Source organism: Leptonychotes weddellii, chromosome 6, assembly GCF_054177405.1.
Source record: "Leptonychotes weddellii isolate Sample4059 chromosome 6, ASM5417740v2, whole genome shotgun sequence".
Taxonomy (NCBI): domain Eukaryota; kingdom Metazoa; phylum Chordata; class Mammalia; order Carnivora; family Phocidae; genus Leptonychotes; species Leptonychotes weddellii.
This window is the reverse complement of record NC_138374.1, coordinates 37,536,714-37,555,912: the sequence shown is the minus strand read 5'-3', so window position 1 is coordinate 37,555,912 and position 19,199 is coordinate 37,536,714. Positions and strand designations below refer to the sequence as shown.

Sequence of the window (19,199 nt, the reverse complement as noted above, 5' to 3'; positions counted from 1 at the left end):
GTTGTGTCCTGGCTAAGTCCCTTTGCCAGCCAGCACCCCTCCTCCAGCCTCCATGAGAGCCAACTGGTAACACCCAGCTGGTGAACGCCCTCAGCTAGACAGGAGCCACCTCATGGGGATGCCACACGACCACCCATGCTGCTCTAGCTGTGACCCCAGGGGCAGAGAACATCCCTCTAATCTCAGGAGACCTGCTTCTGCCCTATGGGGCCAGAGGGAGCTCCATTCTCTCCTTCCGGAATGATGGATGAACTGCATGTTTCCGCTAAAACAGATTCCCCTGCCGGGCACATAGTTGGACACAACAGAGTTTCCTGAACTGTCTCCTTGGCTGCAACTTTTCTTGAGGCTCCTGTGTGGCCACATCAGGCTAGTTTTGGGATGAGCCTCAAGACAATCCTGTGCCCAGAGAACAGTCATTCCAAAGGGATTGCAGGGCAGAGAAATCCTCTAAGTCTTTTCTAAAGGCAGAAGGGGACTCAACGACTCAGCACTGAAAGAAAGTTCAGAGCAGGACTTGAATTAAAAAGAAAATTAAAGAATCAGGACCACCTGAGAGCCTGGCCTGGGACCACACAGGTAGCCCTAAGGATGCTGCTGGGGCCTCTGGAACCCTGCTTCGGCCCCACCCACAGCTGCATTCTCGGGCTTGGGGGAGCTGCACCCGTTGTTCTGTTACTTAAACTACTTGTTGATGATTTAGACCAATGGCCCCTAATTCTTTGATCTTTTTCCCATGGACAGTGGGGGACTGTGTCTCCTTCCCTTGAAGGTGGGCTGGCCTGTGATGTCTTTGACAGATAGGGCATGGTGATCGTGATCTGTGTGACTCTTGAGGTGCATCCCAGAAGGCAATGCAGCACTCACCTGCCACGTAAGGAGCCCCACTACCCTTTGCATACCAGAGAGGCTGCACGTAGGAGCTCTAGGGGACAGTTCCAGCTGAGCCTAGCCTTCCAGCCCAGTGAGTGAAAGAAGCCTCCAGATGATTTCCGGATCCTGCCGTAGAATTCCGCCAAACCTTTGGGTCTTCCCCATTGAGTCCCCAGACTTGCTGGAGAAGAGCTGAGTTATCTGCCCAGGGCCCTGGCTGAATTCCTGACCTGCAGAACCCATGACCATTGTAAAATGATGGTTTTATACCAGCTTTAGGGTGGTTTGAAATGCAGCAAGTAAGGAGGGCTGCATTCCTGCATTTAAAGGTGAGGGAACTGAGCTCAGAGGAAGAGAGGACGTGATTAGGTCAGAGTCACACAGCCAGTCACAGAGCCGGGTCTACCTCTCACCTGCATGAGCGCAAAGGCCCTGCTGTTCCATCTCTTGGATATCCCTGGCTCCTTGGGGTCATACTTTAAGAGGGAGTTTGCAAACTAGAACATGTTCAGAGGATATGGCCCCAAACCAGGCTCCAGGAGGGACAGTTGAAGGGACTAGGGATGTTTAGCTTTGATAGAAGATGTCTTAGTGGAATCTGTGGGTCGTCTTCAGATAGGCAGGGAGGATAGGAAGGTATAGGCATTGTGGCCCTAGATGGGGAGTCGAGAGCAGAGGGCTGTATGGGGCCGGGTTTGACTCAGTTAAAGGAAGATTTCTGCTGATCACTCCTGTTGGAAGAAGACGGGGCTGTCCAGGGAGGCTGGGATTCCCCATCCCTGGAGGCAGCCGAGGACAGCTGGACCCCCCTGGGTGGATGCCATGGAAGCGAGGAAAGCCACAGGTTGGAATAGGGGCACAAGACTTTTAAAGCTCCCCACCCCCCACCTCTGAGAGATCAGGATTTAGGTGAAAGGTAAGATCCTCATTTACTCGAGTTGTCCCCAGGGCGACAGTGGGCACAGTCTGCTCAATGTGTCCCCATGGGGAAATGCCCACCTGTGTGCTCAGGTTGGATTCATTCCCCCCACCCCCAGAGCTTTTTATAATCACATTTCTTTTATGAACACTGACAAATTAAATTGGTCCTACTCTGGTCACTGCTAAAAATCCAAAGGCACTTAGATTCGAATGTACAATCTTTATTATTCTGAAAAGCACAGCAGAGGCGCCTCCGTGTCTTGGCATCGGGTTGGAATAAGAGATACTCCACACTTGTGTCAGGAAAGGAAAGAACAGCTCCTCTGAGCAAGGACTGGATAAGCCTGGACCCCTTAGAGCACAGTGCCCTTGGGTCGGGACATTGATTTGCAACTTTCTCTGTTAGTTAGACAGGGAGAGAATGTTCATTCTGCCTGTAGCCTAACGTGTTTAGATGAACGAATGTTAGTGGCATCCCAGTGGGCCCAAATGCATGTGTTTCTCTCTCAGCTGCTCACATGTGTGTGCTCTGAAACATATGGGCTCTCCCAGCCTCACTGGTGGCCTTTCAGGAGGCTCATCAGCTGAGATGCTTATTAAAATTTCTTATTCTCTGGTCTCTTCTCTGCAGACCTGATTTAATAGATGGGGTGGGTATCTGTGTAAGCTGGGCCCAGGCGGCTCTGTGACCAGTTGAGCTCGGGAAAACGCCTGGGTCGGGAGGAAGAAACAACCCCTTCGAGCCGAGGTGTTTGTCAGGCCAGATTATGCTAAGATTGGCCCTGTGCTCACACCTGGAACTGACTTGAAAGTACCAGAAGCTGGGAGATAGAAGACTGAAAAGCAAGTTTGGTCACCCCACCCCCCAAGTCCATGGTCAAGGTTGAGCAGGCAGGGCCCGGTGGCTCCAGCTTCTTGGCCTTTCCTCTATCCTGAGCCTTCAGGAGTCGCTGCCCACCAGGTTCAGCAGGGCGTTCCTGTAGTCACCACTGGTGTCTCCCTGAGGACAGGAGGGACAGGGGAGTCACAAGGGGTATTTGTCAGCTGCGGTTATTACTAGGAGTCGTGCTCCTTGGGGAGAGGCCTGGCACATCTCTGTGCGGTTCCTATGACGCGGGCCCACACTGTGTCACCTGTCTCCTTGTTTGCCATCTCAGGATACTTCTTTGTATCTCCTTTTGATTCTCTTACTAACTACAGGGGAACTTAATGTAGGAAATGAATCGCAGACACAGCTCTGCTCTGGAGCAAGGAAGGCATTTTGATTGGCTGCCCCAGGGCTCTTCCCCATATTCCATTCAGGACCCCAAAGTACCCAACCATTCGTTTATTCGTCATGACCCATCATTTACTCAGCACCTACTGCTGCAGATCAGGGAGCCGAGGCAGAAAGCAGGGTGCCCAGTGCCACACCTGGAGGCAGGGGGTGCAGTGGGGAGAGCTCGGGCTTTGGGTCCATGCAGAACCTGGACCACAGCTCTGTCACACACTAACCCTGTGGCTGGGATGAGTCCTGTCACCACCCTGAGACTCCTCGTCTATCAAATGACCTTCATGCTGATCCGAGCCTTGCTGAGATGTGGTGAGGCATAAATAGCAGGAGAAGCGTGGGCTTGCCTGCACAGCAGCTGGCTCACGAAGGGGTCAGGCGGTGTCTGTGTCCCAATAGGATTGACCCCACATGGCCAAGGGCTGAACCCCATTTCCGTGGTCTACCAGGCCCCCTTAGCTATTAGGCAGGTCCTGGTAGGTCTGGCTGGTCCGGGATCTACACACAGAGCCAGGGGAAACAGAGGAGGGCATATCACCCAACTCCTTTTTTATGTGCTTGGGGAGAATGGGAGCAAGAGGACACCGTTCATTAAGGCCACTCGGTAAGTGATAGCGCTGGGCTAGTTCCACTGACCTATGCGCTGTAGCAGTTACGCCTCATGGGAATCACCTGGTCCTTAGCTTGTAGTCAAATTTGCCTGTACAATCATTTGGGCCTGAAATCTCCTGGTAGATTTTTAACCACATTTTAAATTCCATTCCTTCCTTCCTTTTTTTCTTTCTTTCTTTATTCTCCTTTCCTTCCTTCTTTCTTTCTTTCTTTCTTTCTTTCTTCAACACAATGTTTATAATAAGGTATTTTTGTTTTTGTGTTGTTTTGTGTTTTTTAGAAAACTATTCATTTTGTCTATCTTTTTAAATGCATGGGTCTAAAGTTATGCATGGGGTTTTTATAAATTTTCCTATTAATTTCTATGCAGGAGTTTTTAATGCTGGTATCACTGTTGGAAATCATTTTTGCTTTGATGACATCTACAGAGAGTGGTCTATACTAAAAAAATATTTGGCCACCTGAGTCACAATTCCAACTCAATTTTCTTAAACAAAAATCGTAGGCAAAACCTAAAGAGGGTGGGCTTCTTGTATGTCTAGACAGGGGACTCTTTTATTGATTATATTGATCATGTGCTAATTAACCTGCTAAGCCTTTCTCCATTGTGAAGTCTACACCCTGGATGGGTCAAAGTGATCCTTTTTGCTCAGTGTGGTTGTTCCTCTCAAGTCTGACTCTGGCTCAATCTAACCGTGATGGTGAGAAGGTAGAGGAATCTCCCTGATGCCACAGAAACTGTGGATGGGAGAAAAAATTCCTAACGCTCAGCTGGGGTTGGATGTTGGCAAAGCCATCAACAGCCTGGGCTGGTCTGCGGGTAGCCCTCCTGTCTTTTGACAAGACTGGCTGGAAAACCAAAAACAAAGCGAAGAATAATTCCACCATCCCTCAGTGTCCTCTTGCTCCCATTCTCCCCAAGCACATAAAAAAGGAGTTGGGTGATATGCCCTCCTCTGTTTCCGCTGGCTCTGTGTGTAGATCCCGGACCAGCCAGACCTACCAGGACCTGCCTAATAGCTACCCATTGCCCCTTTCTGAAACATCTTAAAATAGAAATGTCTTTTTAACATATTGTGAGCTATGTGTGTCTTGGAAAGTGTGGCTGACAACAGACATCTGTAGAGTAACTAGAGACTTGACTTAACTAGAGCCAATGAAGACTTGGGATTTACTTCTCGAGGTTTGACTTCTCTTGATGAAATGGTCAAGGCCTCATTTGCATTAATTTCTAGAAGAGCTATTACTCTCACCATAACGGCAGTGTGATGGTGTGATGGTACATTTTCTCAGCTCCAGAATGTTCACTGACTGGCATCTGGGTAGGTAACCCACTGGAGCCCATCTGATTTATCTCCTTAAAATCATGCTGCTAGGACTACTTCAGTCTGGATTTTGAAGGCAGCTGCCTGATTCCTACTGAACTCTTTACCGTCCTTGACATTCAGATATGGTCTCCTCAGCAAAGTTGGTTGTGTCATTACCAAAGGGGCAACCGTAACTCAAATGCAAAGCCAACTCTGGGCTCCAAGTCCAGGGCCTCCATGGTCTGGTCTCTGTGCGCCTGCCCAAGCCCCCTTTGGGCCCTAGCCACACTGACCCCCTTGCTGATCTCTATACACACTGTATGGCCACGAATGCATGGGTGTGACCCCCACCGGGAAGGGATGGACACATGTGACGTAGGACTCTGGTCCCAGCATCCAGGTCTCCAAGTAATGCCTCTGCTTCAAACTGGGGGTAGATTTGGGAACCCCTGACTTACCACGATCATGCTGCTGAGGGTCTTGCCGTACATCTTTGTGAACTGACACTTGATAAGATTTAAGTCAATCTCACTCCTCGAAACGATGTTTCTTATCAGGGTCCCATCGCATGTCCCTGCTCCCTGGACAAGACACAGCAATCAACAGTCACTGCTCACCTCTGTGATGATGGACAAATCTGTGCTCTGGGGCCAGGGGGCTTTCAGAGGGGGCCGGAGATGCGGGAATGAGCCTCTGCTTCAGGGGGCGAAGCACTGGGAGGGGTGCTGTAGTGAGTCAGGGTTTCTGTTCCCTTCATCTCTTCTCCCTCATTGCCCACATGTCTGTCTTTATTGGGAGCTAAATGCCCCAAAGTGCCGTGTGTGTTTGGTTTGCCACATCAGATTCTAGACACAGAACACTCGCTGCTCTAGGAGTAAGCCTTCTTCCTAGAGGAGCACCGTCAGGAAATTCAGCTTACCTGGCCAATTCTCAAGCAGGACCTTCTGCCTACTTTCATCTTTGACTAGTCTCCTGTCGGATGCCGCCAATGGCCAAGGGAACCCCATGCCCTCTCTCACTTCCTGGCCAGAGAACTTGGGGTTCTAACCTCCAGTGGTGTCAGCACACAGAAGGTGGGCACTGACTTCAGGCTCAGGGAATCCCTCTGATTCTCTTCCAGTTTCTGGCTTCCAGGTGCCAGAAACTCCACCCAGTACAAATGGCTGGGACGTCTGTTTGAATGCCCAGCGCAGCCTCTTGGACAAAGATAAAGCCAGCTTGGCACCCCTGGCAGGCACATGGAAGTTGAGTGCCACGTGTAGCCATCTCCGTCTGAACGTCCATTCCAAGGGCACCTTGACTTTCTGTGCTCTCTCAAGGAGGTCACGTGGTGGGATCAAAAGGACAGCTGGCCTGGCTTGGGTTCAAATGGAGGCTCAGCCAGTCATCAGCTGGGTGACCTTGACCACAAGCCTTTGCTTCACCATCTCTAGGGTGGGAGTTACGACACGGGTCTCACAGGATTGTTGTAAGAGGTCGGTGCGATGCACACCTGAGAAAAAACCTGCTCCAATCCAGTCCCCAGGAGCTGTGGCTTCCCTTCCCCAGACTCATTTTACCCCTGGGGAGCTCTAGGATTCTGTTCACAAGAGGCTGGACACTAGAGAAGACACAAGGGTCCGAGGCAGTGGTGGCTCCGAGCGCCTGGGCTTGGCAGCTGGTGCTGAGGAGGGCTGAGAACAGGGGGCACCGAACAGCAGAGTTACCTTCAAGGCGTAGTAAAGTCGCTCTGCGAAGTAGCTGTGCAGGTTCCGGGTGCATTTCACTGGCAACAGGAAAGCTCTGTTAACACTAGACGTTGTAGATGGCATTGTATACATGTGTATTTATGTCTTGCCTTGGATCTTAAGCATGAGCATTATGCAGTTCTTGGCCTATTTATTTATGTGTTGCCTAGTTCCAAAATGAGAGGCTTGGCGTTGGGTGGGGTGGGACAGGGAAGGAAGCCTGGGGCACTGGGCACAGGTCCGAAGGCACAGAGTGGGCAGGCAGAGGGTGAGGAGTAAATGCGAGGCTGGCCCCTCTGAGCATGGCTCCTTCTAGCGCAGCCCTGGGCTCTTACACCCCAGAGCCAGCCTTGCCAGGAATCCAGCCACTCAGCTCCACAGAGGAGCCACAGTCATGGTGACCACTGGCCTCGGGGTGTCCACTTTACTCCTCACTTATCAGGAAGGTCCCTGCATTTGAATTTCCACGTGACAATGGGGTCCAGCCCTGGAGCACTAGGGCACCCAGGGACATCTGGCCCAGAGGGTGGGCCCCTGTTTGCTTTCATGGATGCTGCTTCAGAGATTTTGCATCTGGGTCGGGGAGCTTGGCACTTTAGCTCAGGGCAGCAGAAAGAGCGTGGGCTTTGCGTGAAGGAGGCAGGTGTTCGACTCTCCCCTGATAGCATGGTGTGACTTCATTCTTTGACCTTCCTGCTTTGCACTGTCCTTGTCTATGGGGTGAATGGTGGGAGTCTTCAAGGAGAAGTGAATAGGAAGTGCCTGGTACAGGAGGCACTGTGCACCTTTGCTTTTCCCTGCCTGAAGATTTATTCAGGAGGTTGTTCAAACTCAATGCAGGGGCTGATTTGCTGAGATTGGAGCAGGGGGCATGCTGAGCTGCTCCAACATAGACTGGTCTTTATCACAGCAGTCACAGCCTGCTGGGGACGGTCAGATGTCCCAGTCCACTCCGAAAGCCCTGGACATGTTGTGGAGTTCCCCTGGCTGCCCAGCACAGAATGGGGACAGCCTGGTGTGGAGGTGAGTGCCCTAGCCCTAGGGCCCTGACCTTGGCTCCATCATGGGAAGGAGGAGAGGAAAAGTCCCTCTGCCCCTGGGCCTCAGCTCCTCACTGCACAATGACTCTCCTCACTGTGACCTCAGTTCTGCACCCCAAGATGTGGTCTGGAACAGGTCCTCCTAGGTCGACCTGACGTCGTGCTTGAGGGAAGGTTCTCAGTGCTCCCCAGCGTCAGACCATCAATCACTGAGTTTGGATTCCAACTATACATCATTTCTTCAGTGAGCAACTGAGGCAGAGACCAGGCCTCTGGCTAAGGTCAAGACAGGAGACTTTCTTTAGGGCTTTATAATCAGAACCAGAATGTTCCCTGTGTGGCTGCTATGGATGAGCACAGGCCCTGGGTCAGGCATAATCCTGCAAATGTGCACACACACTCACCTACTCACATATTCTCACATGCGCCATGCTCACACTCATGCTCGCATACTCACACAGCACAGGGATTTTGGGGGGCAGGGCACGGCATACTGAAGACACGAGGGTAGGATAGTCCCGGTGTCCTGGGCTGAAGGGTACGTGTGTGTGTGGCCTGGAGGGGGAGGGGTCCCTTGAAGGCGGACGTAGGGACCCAGTCACTTGCTATTGCCACCCCAGGGAACTGCCCCCTTGCTGGGCCCCGTGGCTGTGGACACCTGTGTGTCTGAGCACCAAGCCCCATCTCTTACCCACTGTGAGCATGGCCTCCTCTAGGGAGCCGTGGGTCTCACTCTTGATGCTATCCTCAATGCTCTTGCTGGCGATTTTCTCATATTCCTCAAACACTGTAGAGAGACGTCTTCTCTTAAGGGATATGTAGATCTCAGTGTGATGTCCCCAGTGTCTCAGATCTGAGACTGCACATCAATGTGTACCCCCTGACCTCCACTTGGTTGCCAGGGAAAAGGTCCAAGTCTCCCTGGCTCTCTTCCCAGCATCATGACCAGGCAAGGATGCACACTGGATGGCCCGTGTGAAGGACAGTGCCTCCTCCCTCCCCGGTACCTCTCATCAGATGCGTGGCACTGCGTGTGCACAGGATGGTGATGAATTTCATCTCGTCGGTCCCGTGAATCTTCTCGCCTGCTGCGTACAGATCCTAGCATTGGGGCAGCCGCAAGAAGCCAGTGAAGGAGAACAAGGAGGTGAGGGTCAGCCCCCTTCCACCCACCAGGTCAGCATTCTCCTCTCTTGCTATCCCTGAGAGGTTAAATCCCTTCCGGATACTGGGCCAGGTGCTGCTCTGGGAACTCCCCTGCCTCCCCTGGGACTTTGCTCTGCCTCTGGACATCTCCAAGTACTCTGCCAGCAGACCGAACTATAGTGATCTGAAGAGTCCCATCTGGTCCCCAGGCTCGTGGGCTGTTCCTGCTAGGACAGAGCTTCAGTGGACCCCTCCCAAGTCACTCCCCTTCCTGTTCCTGAGTCTCCCCAACACTTTCACTTTCCTTCTGGAACACCAGAGGGGAAAGGTCTGCAGAAAGCTGATCTGGGTCTCAGCCAAGCCTAGTGTCAAAGAAAACCCGCATGGACAGAGGGGCTGGGTGAGGCTTCCAGGCATCAGCCCCCAGAGGATGGGGCAGGTGGCCCACAGGGCGGAAGCTGTCAAGGGTGTATGTACGTAGCCTCACCTGTGCATCTTGGACGGCCTGTCCTGGGTCCACAAAGCCACTCACATCATCCCTGCTGCCCTAGGAGCAGAAGGGGTGGCTGTGTGAGACAGGCTGTCCCAGCAGAACATCTGGGGCAGCAGGGAGAGCCGGGCAGGAGGGCAGGCAGGGCTCGACGGCTTTTTGGCCATGGGGACGTTAGCAGGCTAATTACCCTCTCCAGGGCCCGATTCTGTCATCTATCAAATGAGAGTAGTAAGGGTGGCCTCGTAGGAAGCTGGGGGATTCAGTGAGCTAAGGTAAGCGGAGTGCCAGGCATGGGGTGTGGTGTGTAGGACCTGCTAAGTGACAGGGCACTCTCCTCCCGATTCTGGGGGGCCCCCATGTGGCCGTGTCAGGGACGCGCGGGTGTGAGAATCCTCCAGCCACGCTGATAGGTATCCAAGAAGCCCAGGCCACTGGGGCTCTACCCAGGCCCTGACCCCTCTCCACCCCAGCAGCTCTCCCCAAGAACTGCTCCCTGGAGCCCAGCTGTTCAGGTCCCTCAGGCAAGGGGCTCCCAGGAGCCTGGGCTCTGCTACCTGCAGGAGGCACACCAGGATCCTCTCCAGATAGCCGCTGGTGTCTGCTTGGATGTCTTCTTCCAGGCTGGACCCATAGTCTGCAGGGGAAACAGGACCATGAGGCACAGATCCACTTTCCTCCTCCCAGCCCTGTTTCCCACACTGCTCCCAGTTAAAGGCGTCTGGTAAGGACTAGTCAGTGGAGTGGGCACACTGCCCAGGTGTCTGAATGGCAGAGGCCCCACCACCTGGCGGTCATTCAGAATGAGGAAGCAACACAGACTGCCAACCTGGCTCCAAGTGCAGGGATAGGTCAGGCCAGAGAGCCCCGCCGGGGGCTGCCTACTGAGCTCTGCTTCATCTGTGGTTTGGCAAAGCCAGAACCTTCAGGCAGATTGTCTGCCAGGCAGACCACATGGTGGCCAGGCTGGCCTCTGCTTGCCTTGCATCCCGTAGGCTCCATGATAGCTGGCCTGTGGTCCACAGCCCCCACTGCAACAGGGCCCTGCACGGTCCCCAGGGTCAGTGTGTGCCTGGCCAGGAAGGAGCCAGACCCATCCAGTACTGACACAGCCCGGGACCCAGAGTGCTGCCAGGCCCTCGAGGGGCAGAGAGTTTAAGGATACATGTCGCTTTCCCCAGCAGCCCGTGGGCTTCAGGGAGCTTAGAGACCATCAGGCACAGGACTGGGCACACAGTAGGTGCTCAGCACCCATATGTAGAAAGGCCCAGAAAGGGTCTTTTTTAGTGAGGCCCAGTGCACTGCTTGCCCCTCATCCCCTACCAGTCTGCCAAAGCTTGTGGCCATTCCCAAGTGAGCCTTTATGTCTAGGCCCTGCGCCCCCCTTACCCTCCTCATATGCCTTCATTATCTCCTGCAGCTGGATCTTGGTCCGAGAAGCCAGGATTTCAATGAGGACACCCTCTTCGGTCCCCAAGCCCTATAGACAAAAACCTCTGTCTGCTGGAGAGCTCTGCCTGGGCTCTTCTGTCAAGAGGCGAGAGGAAGAGCCTCCGGAAGACCCGGTCAGTACCCGCCCCCTCCGATGGGGGCCTCTGCTGGGGGGTGTTACTGGGGGAAATCGCCCGTGTTTGTCTCCAGGGGCTGATCCTGTGGGCAGGTGAGGCCATGGCAGAGTTCTGTCTCAACTTTGCCCTCTGTGCTGGGTGGTCTCAAGCACGTCACTCCACCTTGCTGAGCCTAGGGGCCCTCGTCAGTCCTTGGGGCCAGCCCACCCCAAAGGTGGATTAGAGGGAACAGATGGGAAATGCCGGGCATGCACACCCAGTGAGTGTCCTTTCAATGGAGATAATTAGAGTTGCTGGACCCTGACTCCCTCCTCATTCTCTGCGAGTGCTCAAGAAGCGGTGGGGGTCATAGGAGATCCGAGGGACTGGACAGAGACTGCAGATGTCGTTCTGTCGTTCCTGCACACCTGGTCTGGCGCTGTCCTGAGAAGTGCTGATTCTGGCTTCCTCGTGGCCGAATGAGGGCTGAAGGCGGCCCGCCTGGTCAGCACGTTGCAGGGTCCCCGGGCTGGGCCTTCCAGAGGGTGGCTCAAGGGGAGCTCAGAGGTCCCAGTGCCAGGCTCTCTTGAGGAAGGCATCCCCAGCAGTGACGCCACCCAATCCTCCCCTACCCCACCTGCTTAGTTACCTTCATGGCATCGTGCAGCTCCTTGGCTTCATATCTATATGGTGGGTACATGAGGGCCATGATGAGCCTCTCGAACTTGCCACTCAGCTCCGACTGCAAGGTCTCAGTGAGATCCTAATGCAAGAAGAAGGAAAGGCAATGATCTGGACGTTGTGCTCCCCTGAGTGCAGGCAGCTGGGCGGCAACCGGTCCTGGAGGCTCAGGCGGGACTCCTGTGGGCTCTACCATGAGCTGATGCTGGGGTTTCTCGGGCCAGCAACGTAGCCTCTCTGAGCATCATTACCCTTACCTATGAAATGGAGACAGCGATACTCCTGCATTATACCATTTCTTAGGGGACTGGTGCAGAGATGTGTGTGGCTCGACTCCACTCTCACGGCGGTGCTGGGCACAGTATGAGCCCGGAATACATGTTTGTCGTTGCTCACCATCAAATCCTGTCATAGCCCGTGGGCACTCAATAAATGCAGGAATGAATTAAGGGACCTATCTCATGCGTGCCTCCTTCTAAGGGCCCTGGTCTCCACAAGAAGCCACAAGGCCACACCCTGCTGATCTGCACAGCACAGCAAAGGACCAAGGGCCTTGTCAGACCTGGATTTAAATCCCAACCTTGTTGCTTACAGGCTCTGGGATCTTGGGCACTTACTCTTAGAGCTTACTCTTAGAACATCAATTTCCCCTAATGCTGAATGTAAAGAATAATGCACAGGTGTGAAGATTGAGAGAAAGAAATTAAAAAAAAAAAAAAAAGAAAAGAAAAGAAAAGTGCACATTGGCGCCCCCTGGAATGTTTGGGCTTCCTCATTCACCCTCCTGCGTTAAATCTCCAAACTAAAGACACGCGGTGACAGAGGCTTCTGGCAGCCACGGCTATGTGTGCCTTTGTTCCTGCGTTTAAGTTGTACCCCCAATGCCTGGCTCTATCCCGGGGTGGTGGAGGGAGGGAAGAGAGAAAAGGGTCCAGCGTGTGTGCTCCATGCCTCTGGAGCTCCCTTGAGGCAGAGGGAGCAGGCCCAGACACAGAAGCTCTGCCATGAAGAGAGCGTTCCACGCCACAGGATGGAACAGAGCCTGGCTGGCACCTCTGCCCGTGGGGGAAAAGAGCATCCCAGGCTCTGGGAACAGGGTGAGCAAAGCGCAGAGGCAGGGACGCAGCTCGAGGATGGGGCCATGGAGCCAAGGTAAAGGAGCTTGGTGAGAGAGACAGGGGCGGAGAGGTGGAGTGGACCGCAGAAGGCCTGCCGCTAAGCCAGGGCTGTGGGGAGCCCTAAGTAACGTAACCAGATAAAACACAGGATGGCTTGAGAAATTTTAACTTCAGATAAGCAATTAAGAATATTTTTAGTATCAGTATGCCCTATATGCCCCACGCTTTTAGAAGTTGGCCTCTAGACAAGGGCCTTGTCCAGAACGAAGCTGCCTCCCGGGCTGTCTCTGGCCGCAGCAGTGCCCCTAGCCCCCCAAGGAAAGCCTCCTGTCCCCCTTTTACCTTGCCAAATTGCGCCTTGAAGGACTTGGCGATTTGCTGCCGCTGGGCGTTGCTTCTCTTCGTGAGCACATCGATGATGGCCTGCTCGTTGGTCCCTACAGGGGTGCACAGTGTGAGCACTCCCACTGTCCCCTAAGGGGGCTGAGGAGGAGGGAGGGCAGCTGCTTGGTGGCCAGGCAGTGAGGTGCTGCCCAAGGCCAGTCTCAGAAGGGGAGAATCTGAGGACCCTCTGATCATCTGATCTGCTCCGGACATCCCCCGGGGCCTTTGGTCCTCTCTCGTGCTGGTGGGAGTGGGGGCTGATCAGGACCGAGGGCCCAGAAAACTGGATCTGAGTCCTGACCCAGCAGCCTCATCGCCCAGAGCATCTGCTCTCTCCTTTGGGAAGTGGAGGTAACAGCAGTGATCTCACAGGAAGTAGAGGTCATGAACATGCTGCCAAGGTTCATCTAGAAAGGATGGCAAGCCCTGGCTGGCCTCAGGAATGTGCCTCCTGGAGACCGGAAGGAGGCTGCCTGTGCCCAGCCCAAGCAGAGCCGGGAAGCCCAGTTCAGCCCCGCAGAACTCCCAAACTCATCCCATCCAGAATTCACAGTGACACACAGGTCCAGAGTTCCCGAGGCCATTCTGTGAGCACGGAAGCTCGGACAAGTGGGGTAAAGTTGCCTACGTAAGGGTGCACGGGCACGCACAGCTGATGGCGTCCCCTTCTCACCCCTATGACTCAGGGAGGCACAGCCACCCTCCCTCTTCTCCAGCCGTCGGGGGGGAGGTGTAGACCAGTACTGGGGTGGGGGCTCCCGCGTGGGCTAGGAGTCCGTCTCGGGAGCATGGTGTCCCCTGGCTGCTCCCCTCCAGAGCTGTGAGGCTCGCGGTCTTGAGCAGAGCGGACAGACCCCAGAGAGGCCCAGTGCTCCGGGGGAAGGTCTGCAGACATCCACTTACCGATCCCCTTCATGGCTTTGTAGAGGGTCTCTGCGTCGGGGTCCGGATTAAAGTGGGGGCTGCCCTTCACCGTAACCCCCTCCTGTTCTATCTGCAAAAGAACGCAGGCAGGCTTGTTCAAAGTGGGAATGCTGGGGGTGGGGGCACAGGGGGCAGACCAGATCACCAGCCCATCGTGCGGCCTGTCCTGCAGAGTGAGCACCAGCTCAGTCCCTGCAGGCCAGCGGCTGAGGCTCGTGTCCCTCCTGCCCCTGCTTGGCATGGCTCTCCCTGACCGTCCACCTTGGATGAAGCGAGGCCCGAGGGGGTCTGCGGCTTCTGGATGTGACAGTTACCAACAGATATGTGTTGAGGAAGGGGCACCTTGGTCCACTTGGCACCAAGTTGCCATATGGCTCTCTCACATCGGGGCTGTGGAAGCCTGGGGGTGGGGGTGGAGGCCCCATGTGCCCATTAGCTGCCTCGGCTAAGGGGAGGCCTGTCCTGTCAGCTCGGCCCTCAAGGAGGAAGGAGGTGTCTCTTGAGGAGGGTGAGGCAGGGCCAAGCTGGTGAGCATCCAGGGCCATCCTGGGAGAGGAATCTCAGCCTTCAGCACCAGCGCCAGTCCTGCGGAGTTGGGGTTTGCCGACTCTGGAAAGTGGCTGACACTGTGGCCACTTTCAGAGCCACCACCCAGCCTTTGGCGTCAGGAGGAGGGAAGAAGCGGGAGGAAGTCCTAGGAGGGGGAGCTGGCCCGAGAGAGGACCTGCAGTGGTTTTATTGGGGTGACAGGCACAATAATGAGCACGGCTGTGCTCTCCTGGCCACCTGGCGGTCTTCAGAAGGGGCCTGCAGTTTTCCCTGCCTCAGCTTTCTTGCCAGACCTGTTCTTGGATCTTTTGTGATGAGACTTCGGAGGCTGGGGGGAGGTTTACCTGGAGTAACGGGAGCTTAGGAGGAGGAGCGGTGGGGGCACCGCAGGGTGTGAGTACGGGGGTACAAAGGAACATGAAGGGCAGTATGTCCTATAGGAGGTAGCTTTCTTGGGGTTTGGCAGGCTGCATCAAATCTCCTGGGGGGTCTGTGGCTCAGGCTAGCCATTCAGAGGAGTCAGCTGTGTAGGGAAGCTACCATTAAGTGAGGGTACCCTGAGAGACCATAGCCTGCCTGGCCTGGCTGTGAGGGGTTGCTGGTTCCCCTCTGGGCTCTGTGGGACTACTATGTCACCTCCACAGAATGGCTCTTTGATTCATAGGCTGGCACCAGCCAGAACCACAGAAGCCACAAAACCTCTCCTGCCCCTGCTCCCGCCCTGGGGTGTGGGCTCTGGATCAGGCCAAGCCTCTCCCAGCTAGTGTCATCTGAGGGCAAGCAGCAGGCGCTGCCCACCCCCACCCCCCGAGCTCCCTCCAACACCATCGACAGGTAGTGCCGTCAGTGGGAAAGGACCACCTACCCCCAAAGCACAAGGACAATAAGCGAGTAAGGACAGGCTTCATGGAGCTGAGTGTGCTGCTTTGAGAGTGTGCAGACAAGTTTGGGAAGAGAGGCATGGTTTGAGCTCAAGCTGCCTTCTTTCTGAGAAGTCACAAGAATGTAGAGACCCAGGGCACCCGGCTGAGCATCCTGATAGCCTAGGGGCTTTGCAAGTCCACAGGCTCATGGAGGACAGAAGGTTAGGTTTAGAAAGAACTGCTTGATGCTCTGAAAATTGTGGAATAAACACGATAACCAAAATACTTGGGCCCTTGACCTGAGCCAAGTCTCTCTAATCCAGGGTTTGTCTGAGGGCTCTTTAGACTTGTTCCTTGTAGAATTTCTCAGATGAAAACAGATGATCTTTCTTAAGTATGTGTTTTTGGGAGAGGGATAGTAGAGGAGTGGAGGGAGACTGAAGATAGGCATTGAATTTGAAGAAGACTCAAGAGATTCCTCAATGGAAAGGAGTTTAGTCCCATCATGTTTGGTGTCCCATGCACCTATTCACCTACTTCTTCTGTCTGCCCTAATCCACTCATCTGCTTTCCCACCTACCTACCCACCAACCCACTCATTCACTCATCTATTCATCCATTCTCCACCCAGACACTCAGTGGCCACATCCACTCTTCCATCTATCCATCCATTTATTCATTCATTTTATCACCATGTCCCTCCTTCTATCCATCCGTACATCCATCTAACTACCCTTCCATCCGTCCATTTAATCACTATATCTATCTATCCATCCATCCACGCATCCTTCAAGCGCCGATTAGATCCTGAAAATACATGGCCGATTACCATCTGTGGGGCTATCTATAGATAGGGATATTGCTTTTGAGTAAGAGGTGAAAAGTTTTTCTATTTCCTTTGCTTGAATTTCAAACGAAATTTTCTTATTTCATTTTTTAGCACCTTGTTTCTCAGCAAGAAGTGTTAGAAATAATTCTTTGTGCAAATTCCCTCCAGAAGAGCCTGTGTGGTCCCAGAGGTGGCCCAGTTGCGTGCACGCATACACAGTGTCCCTTGTTTGGGGAGTCTGAGCTGCTCTTACTACCCTTAGCCATTTGAGTAGCTCCTTTGTGCAAGGCCTCTGTGTTAGAGGCTTCAGGGGCCAGAAGTGTAATGCTCACACTCCTTGACTTCTCCAAACCATGAATGCCTCATTTTACAGGCAAGGGAGCTGGGCTCAGAAGGCTTGTCAAGGCGACATGGCTAGTAAGTTCGGGGCGCTAGCTCTTGACCCACAGCCTGACTCAGAAGCTGAGCTCTCTCTACTTCCCCCCACTCTGTTGATGACTCAACCTTTTCGGGACAGTGAACTTTCCTGGAACTCTGCACTGAAGGAAGCCTTGCCCACAGGAAAGCAGGTGGTCCGGCAGTGTGAGCTCTGGGGACCACCCGCGAGGGGCTCTCTCGCTGCCCCCCCAAGCCGCCACGAGGCGCTGTGCAGCAGGGACCGGCCAGACCACAGGACTGAGTCACTAGGAGCAGCCCGTTCAGCAGGTCCGGGGTCGGCTCCGTGGGGAATGGTTGTCAACTCGCTCCCTGAGGGGTTGTGATTTTGAGGCGCTGAGGAGCCTCAGCCTCTCTTCCCACTCCATGGTTTTAGGGGATAGAAAGTACAATTATCTGGAATCAGACCCCTGAATATCAGCAGGGAGGGGTAGGGCTCCAGATCTTCCTATCTGAAAGGCCACACTGTTAGGGAATCTACCCGGGCCCCGTGCCCGGAGCGGGCTTGTCCAGACGGGAACATTTGCACTGAGAAGGTGACTCAGTCTTGCCTGTGACTCTGTCGGTAAGAGCTCTGTTCTGGGGAGACCACACCTTTGCCTTCCCCCGTCACGAGGCTGCCCTGGGGAACCCGGGAGACAGACCTTCATTTCTGTAAGAGAGGCGCAGACGGGGCCCCTCTAGCTGATCTTTCACACCCTCGCACCACCCCTCCCCACCCCCCCGCCACCAGTCCTGGTCCTGGTCCAACTGGAGGCCCAGAGGACATCTGGTCCTGAGCCAGTCACAGGCGGGCCCTGCCTGTGATCTTACTGCCCCAAGCCTGCTCTCCCGTGGGCTGTGGCCCACAGTTCGGGCTCTGGAATTGGGCTGCTCAGATTCTAACCCAGACCCTACCACTTGCTAGTGTGGCAACCTTGGGCATCCGCTGAGCCTCCTTGTGCCTCCTTAGCACAAGATGGCCTCCGACTCAAACCCAGATGAAACACTCCCAAGAATCTGTTCATTCAGCGGGGAGGTGGGAGACTGGGGGACAGGCTGTGCTGTCTTCCCCATCTCAGTCCTCCATCACTCTATAAAGCATAGATTTCAGACACTTGAGGCCCCTGTAGGCCAGGTCCTCTTGCCCTCTCTCCTCAATCTTGACAAATAAACACCATGGATTCCTGGAGGACTGCCTGCCCTCCCGTGCCCTAAGGTGTGGGCATTGATGAAGCCTCCAACATCAGCCGATTTGATCATGTTGCTCACCAGCTCAAAGACCTTCAATGGCTCCCCATTGCTCTTGAGGTAAAACCCAAGCCCCTTAGCCTGCCATGCGAGGCTTTTTAGGACCTGCCCTGCCTGCTTCTCTAGGTCTATCTCCCCCCATTCCTCTGCCCTTCCACCCATGGCCCTAAAGCCATGAGGAACTACTCTCCGAAGCCAAGCTTCCCACCCTTCTGGGCCTTTGCACATACTGTTCCCTCTGCAAGGAATTATCTGCCTGATTCTCGTCAAACACATGCATGTGCACACATACCACACACATGCACATCTCGCTCAAACGTGATACCCTCTAGCTTCGAGCAGCCTAACGCCTCCCTGCAGTGGCTCTTCCTCTGGGCTCCCCCAGCCCCTCAGCTTCCCTCAGTGCATTTCAAGATTCCTTTATCTGGGGGTGCCTGGGTGGCTCAGTTGGTTAAGTGTCTGTGTGTGGCTCAGGTCATGCTCTCCAGGTCCTGGGATGGAGCCCCATGTCGGGCTCCCTGCACAGCAGGGGAGTCTGCTTCTCCCTCTCCCTCTGCCCCTCCCCCTGCTTGTGCTCTCTCTGTCTCTCTTTCTCTCAAATGAATAAATAAAAAAATCTTAAAAAGAAAAAAAAGTTTCCTTTATCTGTCTGTCCTAGCCGTGAGCATCTCTAGGGCTGGGGCGGTTTCTTCTCTCTTGCCTCCTCAGTGGGCAGCCTGGTGCTTGGCCGGCCGACAGCGTGACTGTTGATTGAGCAACACCTCTCTCCACCAACACCCTGCAGGAACCCTACCCTCTGCCACTGCTTGCTCCCCACTTACCCAGGCTTTCCACCAGGCCATTTTGTTCTCCTCCTGATCGCCTTTCCCCGGGGAGATGAAGATCTACTGGTCAGCCTTCCCTCTACTCTGAGATTCCACAGGACTGGCTCCCACACGAGCAGGCCAGGTCCTTGGGGTTGGATGTTGGGTGTGGTGGCAAAAGCGGGTGCCCCAAGCCCCACCCAGCGCCGCCTCTGGCCCCACCCCTTCCCCTCTGGGTTCCGCCTGGCTCTGGGTCCCTCCTGGGGCTCCCTGGCCGCGCCCAGGCACTGCCCGGAGCCTGCTTGTGGAATTCCGCCACTCACTGCCAAACATCTGGGCTGTCGCTGTTATGTAGACTGGAAATTCTGAGTCCCAAACTTTGACGGCCTCACTTAGTAAATGCGGCTGGAGTTTCAGACCATCTTTGCTGGACCTGATCTATAGAAAAAA

At 54.4% G+C, this 19,199-nt stretch overlaps 1 protein-coding gene across 1 annotated transcript; it reads right to left on the bottom strand.

Moving 5' to 3' along the window:
• Positions 1–1,994: 1,994 nt before the first annotated feature.
• On the bottom strand, positions 1,995–18,915 carry LOC102727633 (annexin A8). The gene is made up of 12 exons (XM_006740389.3): positions 18,768–18,915; positions 14,020–14,110; positions 13,075–13,169; positions 11,583–11,696; positions 10,776–10,866; positions 9,944–10,023; positions 9,384–9,443; positions 8,758–8,851; positions 8,442–8,537; positions 6,690–6,748; positions 5,442–5,564; positions 1,995–2,794 (listed from the first exon to the last, which is right to left on the bottom strand). The coding sequence occupies exons 1-12, from the start codon at positions 18,786–18,788 to the stop codon at positions 2,735–2,737; spliced, it is 984 nt and encodes a 327-aa protein (XP_006740452.1). The 5' UTR covers positions 18,789–18,915; the 3' UTR covers positions 1,995–2,734.
• Between the last annotated feature and the right edge of the window lie 284 nt (positions 18,916–19,199).